The sequence below is a fragment of the Pseudopipra pipra genome, chromosome 1 (assembly GCF_036250125.1).
Source record: "Pseudopipra pipra isolate bDixPip1 chromosome 1, bDixPip1.hap1, whole genome shotgun sequence".
Classification (NCBI taxonomy): domain Eukaryota; kingdom Metazoa; phylum Chordata; class Aves; order Passeriformes; family Pipridae; genus Pseudopipra; species Pseudopipra pipra.
This window is the reverse complement of record NC_087549.1, coordinates 87,293,510-87,313,880: the sequence shown is the minus strand read 5'-3', so window position 1 is coordinate 87,313,880 and position 20,371 is coordinate 87,293,510. Positions and strand designations below refer to the sequence as shown.

At 43.7% G+C, this 20,371-nt stretch overlaps 1 protein-coding gene across 3 annotated transcripts in view; it reads left to right on the top strand.

The window, feature by feature from the left end:
- Nucleotides 1–20,371, top strand: part of F13A1 (coagulation factor XIII A chain) — a 119,148-nt gene that overhangs the window by 60,114 nt on the left and 38,663 nt on the right. For all 3 annotated transcript variants that reach the window (XM_064663799.1, XM_064663789.1, XM_064663779.1), the window contains 2 exons: nt 5,000–5,188; nt 16,352–16,603. In XM_064663799.1, coding sequence (XP_064519869.1) covers nt 5,000–5,188; nt 16,352–16,603 — 441 coding nt within the window. The remainder of the gene's footprint in view (nt 1–4,999; nt 5,189–16,351; nt 16,604–20,371) is intronic.

Sequence of the window (20,371 nt, the reverse complement as noted above, 5' to 3'; positions counted from 1 at the left end):
AATCAGTAATGAAATGATGTTAAATTGTTTGCCTATTTGAAATGAACAGCAGAACTTGTTGAATGTCGCAGATCAGGGTAGCCAGATGTAATAATACTTAATGCTCAGAGGGGACTCTTGATCCAGGTTTGAAAGAGTGCTTAATAAATGTGGACAAGCATTAATTACTGCATTTTACACATTGGGAAGCAGGCAAAGAGATTTTAAGTGACAAGTTGAAAAGCATTATTTCTGTAATCCTAATCATGTGCCTTAACCACACGTTCCTCTCCCTCCTCCCCTCCTCCCCCTTTTAATACACACACATTTCTTTAAAAAGCATTTACTTTTTTTTTAAATGCCTTAGCCAACCAGTGGTCATGTTAAGACTGCAGAAATTTTGCTTGAACCTATTCAAACAACCCCGTAGCTCTGGGGCAAGTCTGTGTGTTTAAATTATCAAATGTAATGCAGTACAGGTCCTGGCTAGATGTCGTTTCAAACCAAATATGCTCACAGAAGCTGGAAAAGTGTAAGTGTGGGATACCTTAGAAGGAATGCAGCCTGTAGCTAAAGCCCACTAGTACCAGGAGAAAAATTCCTATTGCTTTTTGATGTGTTTCACATCAGGCTTTGAATGAAGTATGGTGCTGGTGGGTGGCAGCCTCTTGCTTTTCAAAAATGCAGGGAAACTTAGGAATGTTGGGTCAAGTGAGTTGAGGCAGGAACATGTGCTTAAGGTGATGCTGCTGTTGAGGAAAACATCCCTTGTCCAAAGTGAGGGTTTGTGTGGCCATTGGGTAAACTTGGCTATGGGACTGGTTCAGCTGAAAAATAAATCTATGCATAACAGGCAAACTCTTATTGTACAGCTGAATCCGCTTTGCTGTGCAGTTCTTTCCAATGCTTGTAGCAACGACATGCAAGGGGAGACCTGAAGGGAAGGACTACAGTAGCATTCCTGTTTTGGTGCATGTCAGCTATGACCTAAGCCTGCGATACCAGCTGATATAAGTGTGGTCCCTGGACATACTGTTTGGAGTAGGATGCTTAAGTCACCTGTCAGACCACATTAAAGGTTTATAGCCCAATGGAACTCAGCCTTACATTCAGGAGCTTGGCCCAGAGCACTATCAGTGTTGTATTAGGGGGATAAAGTGAGTGTCTGTGGCAGAGTGCAGTAGGGCTCTAGAGCTGTGGATACATCTTTGGAGAGGACTGCTTACCTCCTTCTCCTTCCCTTGCACGTCTCTACGCTTCTGGGTAGTCAAATTTTTCTGTAGTGATTCCCAGATTTTATTGCCGTAACACACTGAAAAAAGCATGTAAATCCTTTTATCACAACTGAGGTGTTTTCTAGCCTTTGGACACCTGCTATAAACATCTAAACGTCTGTGTCTTCACCTGTGTCACCTTCAGAGATTGTAGTCAACAGAGAGCCATCCAGCAAGTGGAGGCGAGGGCACAGGCAGTCCAGAGAGTCAATGGATGTCAGTTCCAGGGTCATCTGTACTCTTCCCAGCTACACTGGCTGCAGCAACCAGCCACCAACTGGCCATAATAAGAGGTTACATACCAGGCTCACATCATTTAGATGCCTAAATTTAACTGAATTCTGCCCTTGATCTGTGCAGTGTAGGAGTCTACAGCTGAGCTAGTCACCCTCGTTTCCCTTGACAGCCAACAGAGAGAAACAGGCATTTTTAGGGTGTGATTCATTTGACCTATTTTAACTACTACTCTAGGATGAGGTAAAACCCTGTGCTTGCCTAGCTCTCTGCTGACACCCACTTCTACTCCGCTGAATCACAGCCGAAGAGAGCACGGAGGCTGCCGGGTATGGCTGCCCCCCCAGCCTGGTCAGTGGGCTGCCTGCTGTTGGAGCCGGCTTGCTTGCAGGAGGAGATGCTCAGTTAGGAGGACGTGCAGCCCCCGAGTGCTTCTTCAGCAAGAAGCCTGAGTCTCCTTGAACACGCTTGTGCCCATGTCCTCCCCCTGGCTCATCCTAGCCAGCTCATCTCACTGCAATATGTTATGAGGGCGCTCGGTGGGAGTACACAGCCCTGCAGCTCCATGGTCTGCAAGCTCCCCACACAACCTCCTTTGCAAAGTCCAGTGACTCGCCAGGCAGTCGTGCTTCCCCTGCTAGCAGCATGATAGGCACCTCCTTTGGAAATTCATGTTTGTTTGTTTGTTTGTTTTTGCAATTCAGAGCCCTTCCTCTGGTCCTTCAAGGAAACCAGAAGGCTGTTCTTGTTATTTGAAAAACAGCTCAAGCTTGTGCTCATTTATTTCCATGCAAATTTAACATTGCCAAAGCTTTAAGAAAGCATCACATTGCTGCCCCTCCTGCAGCAAACCTGCTTGCACTAAATGGTAGATCAGGCTACAGGCAAACCCTCAAACAGACCTGACTTCAAAGTAGGCCTCAATGGCCACTTGTCCCTCACAAAGAGATGAGCATTGCCTGGAGCCTTCCTTTGGATCGACTTCCTTTGGATCGAACCCTGGGGATGGTGTTAGCACATCCCATTACCCTGCTCATGTTTTGTCCTCTGTAATTTCTCTTACCGTAATTAGCACAGGCTCAGACACAGGTTATCTTCAGATGGCAAGCTCAACATATATTTTAACACCGAGACTGAAAATGAAAAGTGTTTTCTGCAGATGTGTATGGCTGTGTTCTGACAGGAGCCATGTAAAGTCCTGAGATAAAATAAAGCAAATGCTGAACTGACAGCCCAGGGTGACTTAGCTTTGCAGTTCCTTGAAGGGACAGTTCCCTGAAGGTAAGAGGGAAGGGCAGGGTTACTGTTACCTTTTGTTTTAGAACAAGATGAAAACACAACAAACCCTCAACTCCATTTTTATGCCTCCTTGGAAGGAGGGAGAAGCTGAGTCAAATTTTTATTCATAGCTTCACCCCTCACAGAACCCCAAGATACACAGATTTTACATGCAGTGCTTTCAGACTGGAAGGGACTGGGAGATGTAAGAGGAGAAACTCTCTCCTTCCCTGCTTTATCTCTGCCTGGGAAATTCCTGTCTCATGTAATTTAATTGTGAGCTTTGTCAGCATTTTTGTGAGTGAGCATTGGTAAGTTTTGCAGGGATGGAGGCAAAGACATGACCTACTTCATGGGGGGCAATGAGAATGATTTCTGAACAAAATACATTTAATGTTTCACACAGGTGTCTCTGTAACTTCATTCAGTGCTAAAGCCAGAGGGGTTTTACAGAAGTTACTCCAGAAGCCTCGTGAGTTGAAAAGAGAATAATAATGACATTGCCATGGGACTTTAGACCTGACTAATGATTGAACAGGGTATTCCAGCCTTTCAGCAGATTAGGGTTAGCAGAGGGCAGATGGTTTTGGGTTCAGCTATCCAGGGCTTTTCCATGAAAGGTTCCTTATCTTCCTGTGTCCTCAGACATATTCCTCTGCTTCTGTTTCATGAAGGACAGGGCTAGGGAGCTGACAGTGATAATGCCAGCAGGAGCAGAACTTATTCCTATTGCCCTTACTCCTGTCTCCCATTAGCTGCTGCCCAAAGCCCAGGCTGGGTGTCTTGGCTGGGGTAGGAGAAGGACAATGCTGGTGTCCAGGGAAGGTGCTGCCTGCAGGGCTCTGCCATTTGTCCTCAGCTGGCTGCTCTGCAGTGTCTCCCTGCCTTAACAGACAGGCAACATGCAAAGCTGTTGTCTGAGCGTCTGTGAAAGGGGCCACATTCAACCCTCAGTGACTTGAATATCCAACTCATTCAGTGAGCACTTGTTCCTGATCACAGTGTACTTAATAGTAGGCCAAATTAGCCACCATCAGAAGTGTACACAGCTCCACCAGCTGCTGTAAATCTGCACCTCTTTTTGCCAGGCATGAGTTTGGCTCTGTCACTGTCACTATAAAATGCAGAAATTAGCTAGTTTCTAACTGTCAGTACCTGGAAAGACAAGCTGAGAGCTGCAAATCTAGCTTTACGTTTCTGTCTCTCTCCTGGTGGTGAGTAGTAATGGTCCTCCTCCTGGCAGAGGTTTCATGATTATGTGCCCAAGCATGTAGGCAGAAGAACGATGTCCAGTTCATTTTCATGTGGTTTCTTGTTATGTTATCCTAGAGAGGATTCCCACTGTGAAGATTCATGGTATGATAAAGTCATGTAGCTTATGGTGACTGCAAGTGCCTTTGGCTATCCCAGTGCCACCCCACACTGGTCATTAGCTGAGTAAACTACTCCTTGCAGTGTTAGGCTATAAGCCTTTGGATAGCCCTAATTTGAAGGGAGCGAAGCCCTGCCTGTGCATGTTACAGATACCTACTGCTGCTTGCCTGTAACTCTATGCTGTAATTATATACTATAATGGTATATATAGTTTTCATAAGAAGACACTAATAGCAGTGGAGGTGTACGGAGAAGCTGAGTCTAGACACATACAGTACACCCAAATCTTATTTAATACAGGCAATCCAAGCTCTCAGCTGAATGCAAGATCATTAACTGCCTCTCAGGCTCCTCAGCACTCAATACCAGTAGCATTTTGCAGACATTAATGTATTTAAGCATCACAAAACCCCTGTGAATTTGCGTTTTAAAAATGGAGGGCTGCAAGAAGGGAAACAAGAAGCCGCAACTGTCAAAGGCCTACTGATTGCGCTGGTAAACTTGTGACAGCAAGGCCTAGAGTTGCAGAAAGTCCATTCCAAAGGACAGATGGAGCCAAACTCTCCACGGGGAAACTCAGCTTCCCATGCCTATCAACCAGTTCTTACTGCGATTGCTTTCGCTGTGCACTAGAAGACTTGTAGCCTCCGTGGAAATGGCAGGTGGACAGAGAAGTGTTAGTCCATAAGTCTCTGCTCAGCCAGGGGGATGTAAGCCCCAAACAGATCCAGCGTGCTCTTGTTATGTGGTGTTCCTTCCCCAGAGATGAGGAGGACATGGCCTCTAGTGATGTTGATACCGATACTGACTTTCTAACATACTGACTCCTTCCCCCTCTGTTCATTTACATGTCTCTGCAGATTACCTGCGTGTTGTGGATATTTATATGTTCAAGGACCCCCATGAGATCAACAAGCAGCAGCACCACACTGACAAGTACTACAATCCCAAGCTGATAGTGCGTCGGGGACAGCCTTTCCAAATCCAGATTGACTTCAATCGACCTTACAGGCCAGAGACAGACCAATTCTGGCTGGAGTATTTAATGGGTAAGTGCCTGGCAAAGGCTGTGTCTTATCAGCAAAGGAAGGTTGGTGAGTCTATCATAAACAGGAACATAGCAGTACTTAATGGCTGGGTCTTTTCCTGTTATGATTGATAAACAATAAAAACGGGTTTAACCATAGGCAAGGAAGTGTTTTTCTAAACAAGGTCTGAATCCTTTCTTGAAAAAATCAGCAGAATTTCATGTAAGAGAAGAAGAAGCAGTATTTGGGGGTTTCTGTATAGTAAGAAGTTGTACTTTATTGATCTTTCAAAGTTGTATCTGGTTAATGCTGTGTAGCAACATTGAAAGGTAAGTGGAACACGAAACATCTTTTATTAGTATTTAGGAGATGCAGGGAGGAGGATTCTGATGTTTGAGGTGAGAAAAGTACGAACAGGGATAGCAAAATATTGATTACAAAACAAGGGAAATTATACAGGGTGGAAGAATCTTGCAACTTTGGTAACAACAGAGAAGGTTCAAACACTTCAGCTTTGGACCAGAATCAGAACCATAGAATCATTGAATCACTAAGGTTGTAAAAGCTCTAAGATGTTCAGTCTGACTGTTAACCCAGCACTGCCAAGTTCACCATTAAAGTATGTCCCCAAGTTCCACATTCATGTCTTTTGAATTCTTCTAGGGGTGGCGATTCCACCACTTTCCTGGGCAGCCTGTTCCAATGCCTGACAACCCTTACAGTGAAGATTTTTTCCCTAATATCCAATCTAAACCTCCCCTGGTACAAACTTGAGACCATTTCCTCTTGTCCTATTTCTCGTTCCCCGTGAGAAGAGACTAACCACCCCCTCAACTTTTGAGTAGTTGTAGAGAGTGATCAGCTCAGCTCCCCGCTGAGCCTCCTTTTCTCCAGGCTAAACAACACCAGCTCACTCAGCCACTCCTCATCAGACTTGTGCTCCAACCCCTTCACAAGCTCCTTTGCTCTTCTCTGGACACACCCCAGCAACTCAATGTCTTTGGTGTAATGCGGGGCGCAGAACTGAACACAGGATTTGAGTTGCAGCCTCACCAGAGCCGAGAGACTCAGGATGATATCAGAAACTTTCTTCATTTGTTGCAGAAGAAGCAAGAAAGCTTTTTCTTCTCACTGTGAGGTCTTCATCAGATACCCATATCCTAATGCATCTGTTGACTCATTGAAGGTACAGGACTAGAGAAGGGCCTGACCTTACTAGAGAAGGGAAAAAACAAGTGACAGAGTGGAGCTTCCTGATATGCTCCAAAGATGGCCCCAGCAAATGCTGCTCCCTACAACACAACTCTGGGAAACCCCCAGCTTCATCTAGAGTGATCTGGTGGTTTCTGTGTTAAGACATCAGTGTTTTCCTTATACACTCTTTAAAGTAGGTTATAATTGATGTTTTAATTTACTTTCCTGTGAGAAGCAGCTCTGAAATTTGTAACATTGATTCTTTTCTGTCGTTGAATTATGATGATGTGGGCATTTATTAGATTTGTTGCTTTTTAAAGCTAGATGGGCGTTTATCTCTTAAACATATGTGCAGTGAAAATGTTACTGTCTGCACATTTTTTTTCATGGGTCTCTTCTTTCTAATTTAAATTAGGGTTGGGAGGCATGTTATGACAGTCCAGTGAATGATTGGCTGAAGAGCCACAAGTGCCTTTAAAAATTTAATATGCATAAATATCATTAGTTCTTTTGGGATTTAATTAAATTCAAGACTGTTCCCTTACTCTTTATATGTTTAAAACAAACAGCTGTATCAAGAAGAAGTGGAAAATGGAACATTTGTTTTTTATTGCACTTCATGCAGTTTGCATTTGTTTTAATCAGATATTCTATATTGGAAGAAGAAAATTAACACTTCTTTTGACACTGCACAGTCCACTTAAGAGAACACATTCATTTATTTTTCTGATGCTCTTTCATAATACATTCATCCACTGTTTGTACCTTGAATCTCTAAGCATGGATAAAAGTCCCCTCATCCTCAGACGGAGTAGGGAAGGTGTTAAATGCAGCCTGAGCCAGGGGAGACTCTGCAACAAACTCATCTCTGAATGATTCCTTTGGGTCAGCCCTGAGTCTGTGGTGGAATTCCTCTCCCTGTTCTTCACTGTTATTGTCCTTTCTGTGAAATGAGACCAGTGTCCGTGTGTGGTGGCTGACAACTGGCTGCAGGGAAGGGCTGCATACACAGGATAGTGTACGACGCTACTGCCCTCCCTCGCTTTTATGTGTTCATTTCTGTGAGCACCACTGCCCTCTTGCTACAAGGACTTCAGCTCACAAAGATTCAACTGGGAGATGTTCAGGCTCCTCTTGTAGGAACTGGTCAACACTCAGTGCTCCATGAAAGTTTCTCTCTGTGAACATGTGGTGAAAACGCAGTATATTTGTTCTCAGAGGCTAGCAACAAAAAGCAAAACAAAAACAGTCCACAATGGGGAAGGAAAATTTAGAGATTATGTGCTTGACTCTTGCTACTTCTCCTTTTAGTGGCAAGTCCAAAGCTTAATGCTGAGAAGAAAATATTTCTCATACTTAGTAAAGAGCACTGAGTGCCGAAGGTCTTAGTGCTGTGCTCTCAAACCTTTTGTCATGGGAAGACATGGCCATTTTCATCCAGTTTTTTTCTGTTTGTCTTCCTGAAGGGCAAGCATTCACCTCTCCTACTGCCAGCAGCCCAAACACCAGAGCCCAGTCCAAAAGCTCTTGCCCAGGCTGTTTGAGAGCAGTGGAGAGAGGCAGGCACCTCCAAGCGTAGTTTAACCCTGCTGTTTTAAAATGGGATGAACTCTCTTCTGCTTCCTCTATTGACTCTCTACCATAGACTAGGCTCTGACTTTAAGTACACTAAAGGCAGGGGAGGTGAATCCTGCCCTTTGGCACTGTCAGGCAGAAGCTACTCCTAGGGAGCTGCTCAGACAACAGCTGTACAGCAGAGGCAACTTGAGCTCAGAGAAGCTTTTTGTGCTGAAAGTATACCTCCTAAGAAAGTGCTGAGTTTGAGACATTAAAGTGATGGACACACAGAAATATTGCCAGGTTGTTGTAAAAAGACCTTTCCAAGGAGCTCTCTGTGTGTCTGAGCTGTAGATTTCAAATGGTGCAGCAGAACTGTAGAATAGAATAACCTACATTGGAGGGGCCTCCAGAGGTCTCATCTCTAGCCCTTGCTCAAACCAGGTCCAGCTTGATCCAGTGTCTTTGGGCCTTGCCCTAGGGACAGGTTTTCAGTAGCTCCAAGGATGAGGATGTTACCCCAGGCAGTGTGGACCAGGTTGCCCAGAACTGCAGAATATTATGAGTGGTTCGAGATTCTATTCTCATAAGGTACAAAGATACTCTGTGGGGATGGCTGGCCTTGGTTCCCAGGGAATTCAGTTGGAGCTCGGAAAATTCAAAGTCCATTTTTGCAGGGCTTTTCCTACAGTGCGGGCTGTTTATACAACAGTGTTGTACGAAGCTATTCAGAAATTATTAGTTCCCAGCCCTGGGAAATTTTCTAACACTGACGCTAATCCATCATAGAATTTTTATCCATTAAATACTAATTTTGCTCCTGAAAAATGTGACAATGGTAATGAATTGATTCTCTGTGTGTGCGCAGAACTGTTCTATTTCCGTTACTCTGTAAAATTTACTTTTCCTTCTCTTTTTTTTGCTCCTATTTTTGCTTCTTTTACATCATTAAAAAGATGATTAATGAAGCAAGAAAAGCAAGTAGAGACTGCTTAAATCTTCTAATTGATAATGAATCAAGGGTCCCTGGGACAAATGATTCTTGCATCATGTAAAACTAGGTCTGAAACACTCACAGAACAACCTTTAATAACAATCTTTTTTAATCCACAGTCCATTTAAACACCATTCACACAGAGGTTAGAATTCATGGGTTAAATTGTTTAAGCAAATATATATGTGTTTGTAAATATATAAACAATTCACTCCAATATCTTGAAAGTCACTTTTACAGATATTCTTCTGTGATTGTTCTTTATGACTAAAGTTGTTCTTGCTTTAACAGACTGTTTTCTGTAGAGTCACCATCGGTGAAATTGACTGAAATGCTAACATGTGAATTATTATAATTCAGTTTTGCACATAATCCTTCATTAAATTAGGACCATACTTGCCTGCCAAAGTATGGAAAACAATAAATGTGCCAAAAAATCCACATGGAAAAATATCCACTTATAAAGAGTAATTGGATGTTATTCCAGTTCTTGTGCTGAACCACAGCCCTGCTGCAGTACCTATGGTTTGAGAGCTGCTCCATCACCACATAGTTCCTACCTTGCCATCCACTTCCTGGCTTTTAGAAGAGGAAAGGTGAGCATCACCACTTGGGTGATACTCATTTTATTGGTCTGGGGTTGAGATGAAAGAGCCACAAGTGTAGTTGATGTGCTTACATCTAGTTCCCCCCAGTGGGAACAATTTCAGTTTACTTGGAACCCCAGCGAGCCCAGAGCAGCCCATGGACCCCCTCACCCATCGAGGTCTCTCCAGACTACTGTCTTTGTGATGATGGGAATACTTTGTGCTTCTCCTAGCTTTCCCTAATGCAGGCTTAGCCAGGCTGAGCATGACTCCCTCACCTGGGGCAGCCAGTTTGTCATGAGTGCCGCAAAGTTTCCTCCAGCACTGCTGAGCTGGCAGGGATTTCTCTGAAAAGCAGATGTATTATTAGATGGGCTTATACAGCCTTCAATCTTGCTTTTAGTAGTAGTTTACAGTATGTGGCTGTAAATCTTTAAGAGGCTGATAACTTTATACAGTGCATCCTGACTCTAATGATATATTTCCCCACATCCTCATAAATTGTTGTCTATTTGGATTTTCCTTAAATGGCTTCATAAATCTATATATGTTGGTCTAGCCCTTAATATTATTATGGACATTTTATTCATTGACATACTTCTGGAACAATCATAAATTCCAGTCCCCCAGGTTACTATCACCTTTCTACATGTGTGCATGTGTGGACACCCATGCATCCATCCATATGCTCTCATTAGGCTTCTATAAATCATTGGCTTTTGGCCTGAGATGAGAGCAGAGACTTACTGCTCCTTTTTCCAAAGTCTTCCCAGGCCTGCTCCAGAAGGATAGTTATAAACACAGAAAAGCAGCTAAGAACACAAAGATGTTAGAATTGATCCTGGAGCATGGCTTGTTTAGGTGACACCAAATTCCCACTTATGGTCAGAGGGATAGCTGAGTTCAATTAAATAACCAGGGGTCAAATTCAAGATATACACACCAGTATCAATGGAGCTCTTCATACTGTCCTGCAGTGTCCACAGCCTTTCCCTGTTTTCACAGCAGAGTTGGGCCAAGTGTTATTCCAGGGTTATTGAGGTTTTAATGATTTTGTCAGGCAGTAATTCTGCCTTAGTGGAAAGTATTGCTACCCCTGCTGTCACCTGTCCTCCTCAGCAGCTCTATGGCAGGGCATGTGGTAGCAGAGGGGCTGGAACATGAGATGATCCCCAGCATCTGGAATGGGATGTCGAGCTGAGTTCCGCCTCGGGGTAAAAGTTCTTCTTTGGAAAATTTTGGATCCTGACATTTTTAGGAACCTTCTTTGCACTACACAAGAGCAACTAACTGGTGCAGGAGTCAAACTGCATTGGTGTTAATATTTAATGCTGAGAGTTTAATGAATCACTAGATCTCTGTTTCACAAATAACTACAAAAAATTGAGCAGAGATACAGAAACACCTGATGGTCTAAACTTGAAGTCCCATTTTGTGGGAGAAAAAAATAATTTATTAGCAGTGGAACACATTTCCTAGAGATTGACTCTAGGCAGATAAGAGACCTGTTTGCCAGCTCTTAGCAAGTAACAAACCTAAACACTTTCTGAACAAAGGTATTGGGGTACTTTTTTCCTCCTCTCTGGACTTCCCAGTCAGGCCCCAGAGGAGCAGAGAGGAGGGAGTCCCTCGGTGCTCTATGAATGCAGTATTTCATGCCAAGCAGTCTTTATTATGCTCACATTTGCACTGCTGCAGCAACATCAAGTGGCACATAAAATCTAGCTGTATTTTTTAATTGTTTTAATAGCTAAGGTGCGTGACTCCAGTGTCTGTTCTACAACTGTAAAGTACTAGAAATATCCACTCCTGGGACAGAGTGACCAGATGTTAAGGATTTCTAACTGGAGCTGTGAGCAAAACTTATTTCAAGATATTTGGGTTTCCTACATTTCCAAGTTTTATATAGCGCTTCTGAAGGCAATAGAATTTGAGAGTGGGAGGAACCCAGACGGGATGTTAAAACAGTGACTTAGACACTACTGTCTTTTACAAAAAGATTGTTTCTTCTTGTTGTTTGTTTTGATTGTTTGGAATTTTATTAAAGCAACTCTCCTGTTTCTTTTCTCTTTGTTTTACTTTTTGTTTCCTGTCATGGTTCCCATATACTAACACCCATCTCCAGGCTGCTTGCTACAATAAGTATTAACTCTGCTACACAGCTATTGTACTTGTGGCTTCCAGCTCAAACGTATTTGTCAACCTGTCATAATTATTATGAATTCCAGGGCTGGCATTGAAATAGATTCTTTACCCTTTATATGAAATACTATATTGAAACAAAAAAATGAACCTACAGGAAAATTGTTAATTATTGTGTGCAATGTGTCCCAAAGGGAGACAGATTCCTTGACTCCTTGAAAAGCTAATCTTCTAAGGAGGGTTCCTAAAAAGACTACTGAGAAATAGCTTTGTTCATCTCCCTCTCTTCTAAGGTAACCCACGTCCATCAGAGAGGAGTGCTTGTGTTTTGATAGCTGAAGTTGCTGCACCTATCTCACCATCTCTCTGTTGATGTAAATCCCTCTCTGGTGTGGCAATTTTACCCAGAATTTAACACAGCTTACCTCCATGCCTGATGGGCCCAGAGCTGATGTGCTAGGGAGCTAAGGCATATGTTGAAAATAACTCACTTTGAATGCCTGTGTGTGACCACAGTTCTGTGTTTTAGACAGCACATTATTTTGCTGCTATATAAATAGACTTCGGCAAATTTAACAAACATTGCATTTTGTTCTTTGCCTCTGTAAAGTGTCTGCGTGTGGTAGGGGACATCCCATACATGTCCACATCCACACAGGCTTCATTCATGGTCCCTTTTGCCACATAGACCTTTACTCATGTTTTTTATTTATTTTATGAGCTCCTTTAATAGTGACAGCAGCTATTTTGCTCCTCTTTTTCTGGGTGCCTGGAAACCCCAGGAAGTGTAGAGTTGAGCTGAGCTGCAACTGAAGTGAGAAGGAGCTTTAGGAGACCAGCTTGGATAGTTACAGAAACCAAGGTGGGATAAGAAAGGGTAAGAAAGAAGTATCAAAAGACTTGCAGACCTGTGCACTGTGTGTGAGGGGAAATAGATTTGGTTGCGCTGTTAAACCTTCCATACAAGGGAGGTTTCTGTAAAAATAATATCTTCTGGCAGTGTTGTGGCTCAGTACCCAGCACTGAAATGCAGAGAGTTGTAGGCCCAAGAAAGAGGGTCACTGTGAGTTCTCTCCTGTCCTCTTCTGCTTTGACAACAGGACAGTCAGCAGCCCCCGTATCAGCATGATATCTTCTAAGCTGCAAAAGGAGCCTATAAAAAATTCAACCAGCACAGCAATCTCCAGGCTTTTTGAGTTCTCAGGCTAGATTTTCCCATTTCCATGTGCTGTTATAGCGAGCAGACAGGGGCATCCCAACAGCGTGATGTCACACAACGACTTTGTCTGTCACAGAGCAATTGGCTGTGAAATGTCCTCATGTGAGGGCCAGAGCCTCCTACACCCAAAGAAAACGTGAGCACTGGGGAGTGAGACAACCACAAAGAACTGGCTGTGGAACATAGTTCAGGCTGCCAACTCCTGGAGCAAACCAGAGCCGGAGAGATCCTGAGCCAGCTGATGCTGCTGGCAGAATGACAGCACCCTCCTGTCAGCATAAAAACAGTTTATCTTGTCTACAAGGCTCCTGGACCTGACATGCACCCAAACACCCTCCAACCTCTCTGTGGGTTGGGTTAGCACCAGAGACCCTGCAGAGAGTAGTCTGTCAGGCATTCACAGGCTTTTGGTAATGAGTCTTTGGATAACATCGAATCTTCTGTGGAGACTAAACCAGAGAATGAAATCACCACTGCATGTTATTCCTTCAGAGAAAGGGCCAACATTACAGATATCCCAACTATGAGCCAAAGTTGGCTCTACTTTTCCACTGCAGCCAGAAATGTGTTCTCAAGATGTAGATAACAGTCAAATGCCCAGGCCAACCTGAGAATCCTTGCCTACAAAGTTGATAAATATAGTGCTGAACCTACATAAGGATTATTTTGCCAGCAACCTTACCATGTAATGCCAAAGTTACTCAGCTTTACAGCACTCTAGTGTCAAGACAGCAGATGTGTGTATATGAGACTACTGTGGCTGATGCTGTCAGATGTCTAGATGTGTGTTTACAATTCAGCTCTGTAAGCTTGTGTCAGAAGTAACAATTCCCTTACTCTTCCATTTGCAAACCATATTCTTCCATTTGCATTCTGGTTTTTGTTTCAGAAGATTAGGGAACCTGTCCTCTCTTCAAACAAAACATTGGAAATTGCTCACTGTGCTCTGGAAGGCTCTGCCCGTCTTTCCAAACTTCCTTGTGAGTTCAGTATTTATGCAATCATTAGCAAGCACCAAATTCTGATCATCTGTCAGAAGCAAACAGTGTTCTCTTGTATTTACTATTTACAATATCTGCGAAGTATCCTGACTTCTAGGATATCCCTTCCCTGGCATCTCTGCTATGCCTGTAGGAGTGTAGGCAATACCCCAGAGCACCTTCTCCTCATGGGTGAGTAATAAAATACAGTGACGTCTTTCTGTGTGGGAGCAGCTGTGTGAGGCTCTGGGCTGAAAGGAACTTGCATACTCCTCAACAGCAACTACAGGTGCTTCCTTGTCAAGCAACAGGTATATGAGGGTGTCTTGTGGCTTTGCTTGCAAGAAGGACCTTTATTTGGAAGAGAAAATGCAATGTCACATGTCGAGGTTTCAGAAAAAGTGAGAATACCAGAGGCTCAGTACTTCGCTGAACCTGCTTATGAGGTGCCAGTGCCAGTGCTTCCATAAGGATATCTTGAAAAGGCTTCATGGCCTCTTTGAGATCCTAACTGGTTCCTATAGGCAGATTTAATGGGGAGTGATTCTGCAGCCTCCCCATATACATGGTGTACACGGACATGTTGGTGCAAAGCCACCACCACAGCATGGCTTCTTCTGTCCCCACTAGGCTGCTACACTGACATGCAGCTTCCAGTGAAGATAACGATGTCAGTTCCTAATCACGTTAAAATAGTCATCTCTTCCCCCTCCCACCCTTCTGAAGGAGGTAAGGGAGGTATTTTTAAAAGTGGCACTTGTTAACGGTTTTCAGAGATATCAGCTCTACCACTTGGTTTGCTCTGCTGCTTTGTTTGCCTGTTTTTTTTAGAAAAAGATTGTGTCAAAAGTAGAAGCAAAATATTAACTGTAGAGGCATGATGGGTCATACCCAGTTGCACTACAAAGAACAAGAATGTGTTCAGCTCTCAGATCGCAATTGTTAGCAGGCACAGGATTCGCATCTGTTACCTCTGTAGGCTCTTCTCTCTAGACTGGCTTTCCTTTGATGGTTTATATTTGAAGTGTCCAGTGCTCTATCTTCTCATATTTTCTATTGATTTTGCTCTCTTGTTCTAGTCCTTTATTCTCCTGTGGGTCTTTTCCTTCCATTGCGTCCCTCACTGATCTGAATGAGTTTCATGTGTTACAGCATCCCTGGCCAGCAGGGCTATTTATGTGCACTGAATATCTGCAAAATGGAAATACATGTGCTCTGAATAATCTCTTGGATGAAGCACAGTAGCCCCAGATTTCTCAAAAACACAAATCTCATGGCAGCTTGCGAGCTTCAGATTCAAAGCTGGAGTTGTCCTTTCCTAAATGTACCAGTGTTCAGATCTGGGATTATCTCTACATCAGCAGTATAAAAATAAGCAAGCAAGAAAATCAACGCCCTTGTAAGTTTAATTTTGAAGTTCTTAAATAGTAGGAATGAAAAATATAGAAGTCTGTCCCTCTGTCTGCCATCGTTGCTTTTCATTACCCTATTTTTGAATGAGACAATCTTACTTTCAGCCTAAAATATGAAATGAAAAATAGATTTGAGAATGAGATAGGGAACTCAGCCTTCTCACAAGCGTCTCTTCTATCTGTGCTGTTGGTTGGCTTCCAGATACAGTTTGGCTCTACCTCAGTCTCAAAGGGTGGAGCCTCACACAACTTTGAATCCTGGCAGTGTACATGTTTGCATGTAGTTGGCAGAGTAAAATAGGCTTCTCTGGGGGGTGTGTTGTCTTACTGTGAGGTAGACTATCATGTGTGTTACTTTGAAGGTCTGTCATACTTTGGGACCCATTTCTAGCAGAGGAAGTTTGGCAATTCAGCACAGATACGGTGATTTATATTCTGGTCATCCAGAGTTGATTCCCACTACGTCCATGAGGAGGGGGTGGTTGGGGGGAACTGAGTGCTGGGTGTCTGCAGGTGGACTCACTTGTGTTTCCTCTGTTTGTGTGGACTTCATGAAAGAGTGCTTGGTCCCTGCTTGTCAGCACAGTAGTGCAGTGAGAAGAACAGAGTTCTGCTCTGCTAAAGAGCCCCAAAATGGATGTCTGTGCCCCAGAGGTCACTTGCATGCTAGTAACAAGGGTGCTGGGTGCATCTGAACTGGGGAAGGGGCTCTTACCTAAACTCCTAAACTTAACAGTCTAGCTGACACCAAGCTGCTGGAGGGCAGTTTGCTGCACTAGTATAAACAATGGTGAGCAAGAAAAGCCTTGGATAGCCCCTGCTCACAGTGCCAGGGCTACACTTCTGACAGCGTTTGAACCAGCAAGATTGAAGCTTGCTGGAGTGAGATGGGTGGGTGTGTCTGCACAGGCTGCCTGTGGGGAGGTGTGGCAGTACTGCCAAGTGACCAAGTGCTGTGTTAGGCAATGAGGGAGGTAGGTGATTTCTGCCCACACAAACTTGCCAACTCCACTGAAAATAAGGACAAAGGGACAAAGGGCTGCTAGGGAGTTTAGAAAAACTGTTAAAACGAGGCGAACCTCTTCTCTTCTCTCCCCAGGTCGCTATCCACAGCAAAACAAAGGCACCTACATCCCAATCATAGTAGGTAATGTGCTGAAACCAGGCGAGTGGGGAGCCAAGATTACTCACAGGGAGAACAACTCCATTCGCTTGTCCATCATGTCCTCTGCCACCTGCATCATTGGGAAGTTCCGCCTGTATGTTGCTGTCTGGACTCCCTTTGCCATCCTTCGGACACGCAGAAACCCTGCAACCGACACGTACATCCTGTTCAATCCCTGGTGCCAGAGTAAGTACCTTACCAAGGGTTCACACTTTCTGCTGCTGAGCTCATCAGGTTTTGGGAGGGGGTGGTCCAGGAAGGACAGCTCGGTACTAAGGAGTTTGGAGACATGACAGTTTGGGTCTGGAAATTTTACATAAACTCTGCCAAGAGTCAAGAGTTTAAGGCTGGAGAATAGCCCTGTGTGAGCAGGGCTCCAGGCTGGAGACCAGTGCCTGTGCTGTATCTGCACTCTGCAGTTTTATGAGGCCAAGCCTGTGTTTACCAGTTTGGGCTCCATTTATTATAGTAAACATACCCCAAGGCTTCACTCTGACTTGAACAGGCAGCAGCATGAGCCTCCTGCCTGCCTGTGTGTGCTTTAAACTGACAAGTCAATATGGGCATATCTTTTTTGAGGATTTGGTGTAGGGCAAGATGTGGCAGCCTCCCATACTTTGTTGACTTACATCATAGATTGCCACACTTAGGACTGAACATCTGCAGCCAAATTGCAGGAATTCAATGGAGCTGCTTCTCCTGCACAGGCTGGGTGGAGTCAACTTGCTGTGGCATCACTGATAGTACCTTCCTACTGCTACATGACATTTGCCCTTATAACTTCCCCTTTATTGGTGACTAATTAGCAACCATGGCCTCTGTGAGGAACAGAACATTTTGCAAATGAGCCATTTTTTATAGTACAGTGGGTTGAAGAACAATTAATTTTTTTGAAATCTTCCAGGATCGTGGGGAAAACATCAGGCCTTATGCTGACAAGATTGTATTTTACCCAATGAACTCCATGTGTGGCTTTAAGGAGAGGGCAAGAAAGACCAGAGAGGTTTGATTCAGCCTTCTTACAGGCTGTAGCACTGTGTCTCAGCTTCTGACACTTGTAAGGCTCCAAGTCATATGTATTGCAATATATTTAGGTCACCAGCTAACTTTAATATTCTTCTGCCACCTTTCCTTCATCTTTCAATTTTTTACCAGAATATTTGCATCAAATAATCCCATACCAAACAAGGGCCATCCTACCAAGTGACAAGTAAATTTAGCATTATAAATAGAGTCCATTACATGGAATGATTTGTGCTGCATTCATTACTTGCCCCTAGTCCAAGGGAATAGAAGCAATAATTAGCTTATGCATTATTTAAGAACATATATGTTAATGCTGAATAAAGAGGAGTTAGTTAAGTGGGAACAGGAGGGAAGGGCAGGGCCCAGTGTGCCATGACACTGTAAGATATTCCTGAAAGCAGTGTAGAGGTAAGATACCTTAGAGCAGCATGCTAACAGTTTGTTCTGGGAGAGGAGGGAGACTGTGCAACAGAAAGAGAGGAATCACTGCCAAATTACGATCCACTGTGAGGAGACAAAACTGCTCAAGGTTTGTGTTGGCATCATCAGCCTCTCACAGTTTCAGCCAGGGAGGTGCAATTTTCCACCTCAATGTAGAGCATCACTTGGTTGTAGTCCTGGATGTTGTAACAGTCAGTTTGGTAGCCTGTATGGTGATTCTGCAGTGGTTCAGCACCTCTTTGGAAAGGGATAAACCCCAAAGATAAAGCTTCTTAAATTGCCTCAGTTTGCCTCATGATTAGCAGACAACCAGCTAGGGCTGCATGCAGCCTTACATGGAGAAAAGATGTGGTGTGTGGGGGTTGGCTACCCCACTGTGGTCTGACTGAGACCACACAGGGTGATTTGAGGTGTTAGTCAGACATAAAAAAAGGGAAAATCAATCCCTACTTCACGTCTCCTTCCCCACCAACTCTGTGTGCTGAGTGATCCACCTCTGTCCATGGCACACAAGCACTTCGCTCTCCTATGCCCTCCCTCCTTCACCTGAGCTGAATGGGGCCGAAAGCCAGCAAGGTTAAAACAAGGGAGCAAACCCAAAGGGAGCAAGATGTGCAGCAGTTGCTTCCAGTGGCAGGCGTTGCCAAGGCTAGTGGAAAAACTCTGCTTTAGGAAAGCAAAACAGAGTCTCTGGGCAGCCAGGACTGCTGTGTGACCCCAGATCCAGGGGAGGCAAGTCAGGGACCACATTTTCATCTGCATCTTACATTTTAAGGTGTGTCTCAATGGCTTCAGGTGCTATCCCTTGCTGACTATTGTAGTTTTTATTTCCTGCATGTTTCATTTCTATTTGGATTTATTCTCATTTCTTGTTCCTACTTTTACTCCTAGGTAGTTTGGGCTAATTAGCTCCTATATCTGCCTTTTCCCCCTTTCCTTGTGTTAGAAAATCAAGAACTGTTTCTCCATGCTTTATCCTCTGGCTGGAAAAGATTTTTCAGTGTAATGACAAAAGGGTAAAAAAATTCAGGCAGTTAAAGCGCAGAGAAAACAATAGTTTGAAAATCTTCTAGACTAGTTTGCTAGGTTAATAGCCAAGCAGAAAAGTCTGAGTGAAAAGCCTCATTAAAAAGAGAGAAGACTGATGCCAGAAATGAATGGGGATTGTTATAGCAGGGAGCAGAGTACAGGCTCAACTGCCTAGTGCAGCTTTCCAACTCATCATTTTGGAGAAACATCAATATGTCGGTATGAGCTTTTCTTTAAGACAGAAGCATTTGTGCCCTTTCTTATTACTTCTTTTCTCACTATAGTTCAGTTTTGACATATCTTCCCAGACAGGGATGTTGGTTTTTTTTCTGCTGTTTCAGAATAAGTTTGAATACCAAGTCAAGCTACAGAGTATTTTGCTTCCAAAATCATCAGATGCTTTTATATTTTAATCCCCTTAGCTACATTTAAGGTTGATCACCAAGAATACCTTAAAGATGCAGGGCTTGATCCTGAAAAATTAAATACACTGGCCCCAAACCTCAGTGAAATTTTCATTACTTAATAAGCAACATAAAGTTTGGTAGGAAAGGTAGCATTCTTTCTTCAGCCAGTTGACATAGTTGGATAAAACAAATGTGCTTTTGGGCATGCAGAGCCCTCTTCAGTTGAGGAACAGAAGATACAAATGGCAAGTAGTTAAGAATAACTTCTTCGAGTTTAACTAAACTCTTGGCAATATCAGACTACATGAAAGCAGAGAAGAACTCCTTTGATCTGGATACTGCAAGCTCTTTCCAAGGAGATACTGAGTCCCAGCAACTTTCTGCTGGGGAACATTTAGTGCTTATCAGGAAAAGACCTTGTGTTGACTTCTGTGGCTCTCTCACAGGTGGAGATGTATAGTGTAGCTGAGTAAGTTGCAGACTCTGTGGGTCCCTCACCCAACTCTCATGCAAAGTGTATTGTATTTAAGCAATTAAATATATTGCAACTTTATTGAGTCAGTTGCACATTTCTTGTGCTTAAATGTCCTAATACTGTTTAAGGATTAGTAACATGTGGTTGACTTTTGGACTCCTCTCACGTTACTGGTCATCCAAATTTGGCCTAATAATATTTTCTTGCATTTATAGCTAAATCTTAAATTTGATCTCTTGTGTCATAGATTCCACATGGGCAAAATTCACACAGAGCTTCATCCTTTTGCTACATTAACCTAGGCAAGCACTATCTAAGTCAGCAAAATAATCTTGATCCTGGGTAGAGTGTTTTTTGTAGATAACTGTGTTTAGCTCTTGCAGCTCTGGGTTTGCCACAGCACTGTCCTCTTCCCAGCGTGATCCCTGGCAGGTTTGTGTTTCCACTGAGGCCCAGCCTTGCATGCCTGGATTCCTATGGGAGCATGTTGAAGGGAGGCTGGGAGCCCAGGGCAAGGCTGCTACTTCCACCTCTACCCATCTGCTGGTGCTGCTGTGCTCAGCCGTCGCTGTCTGC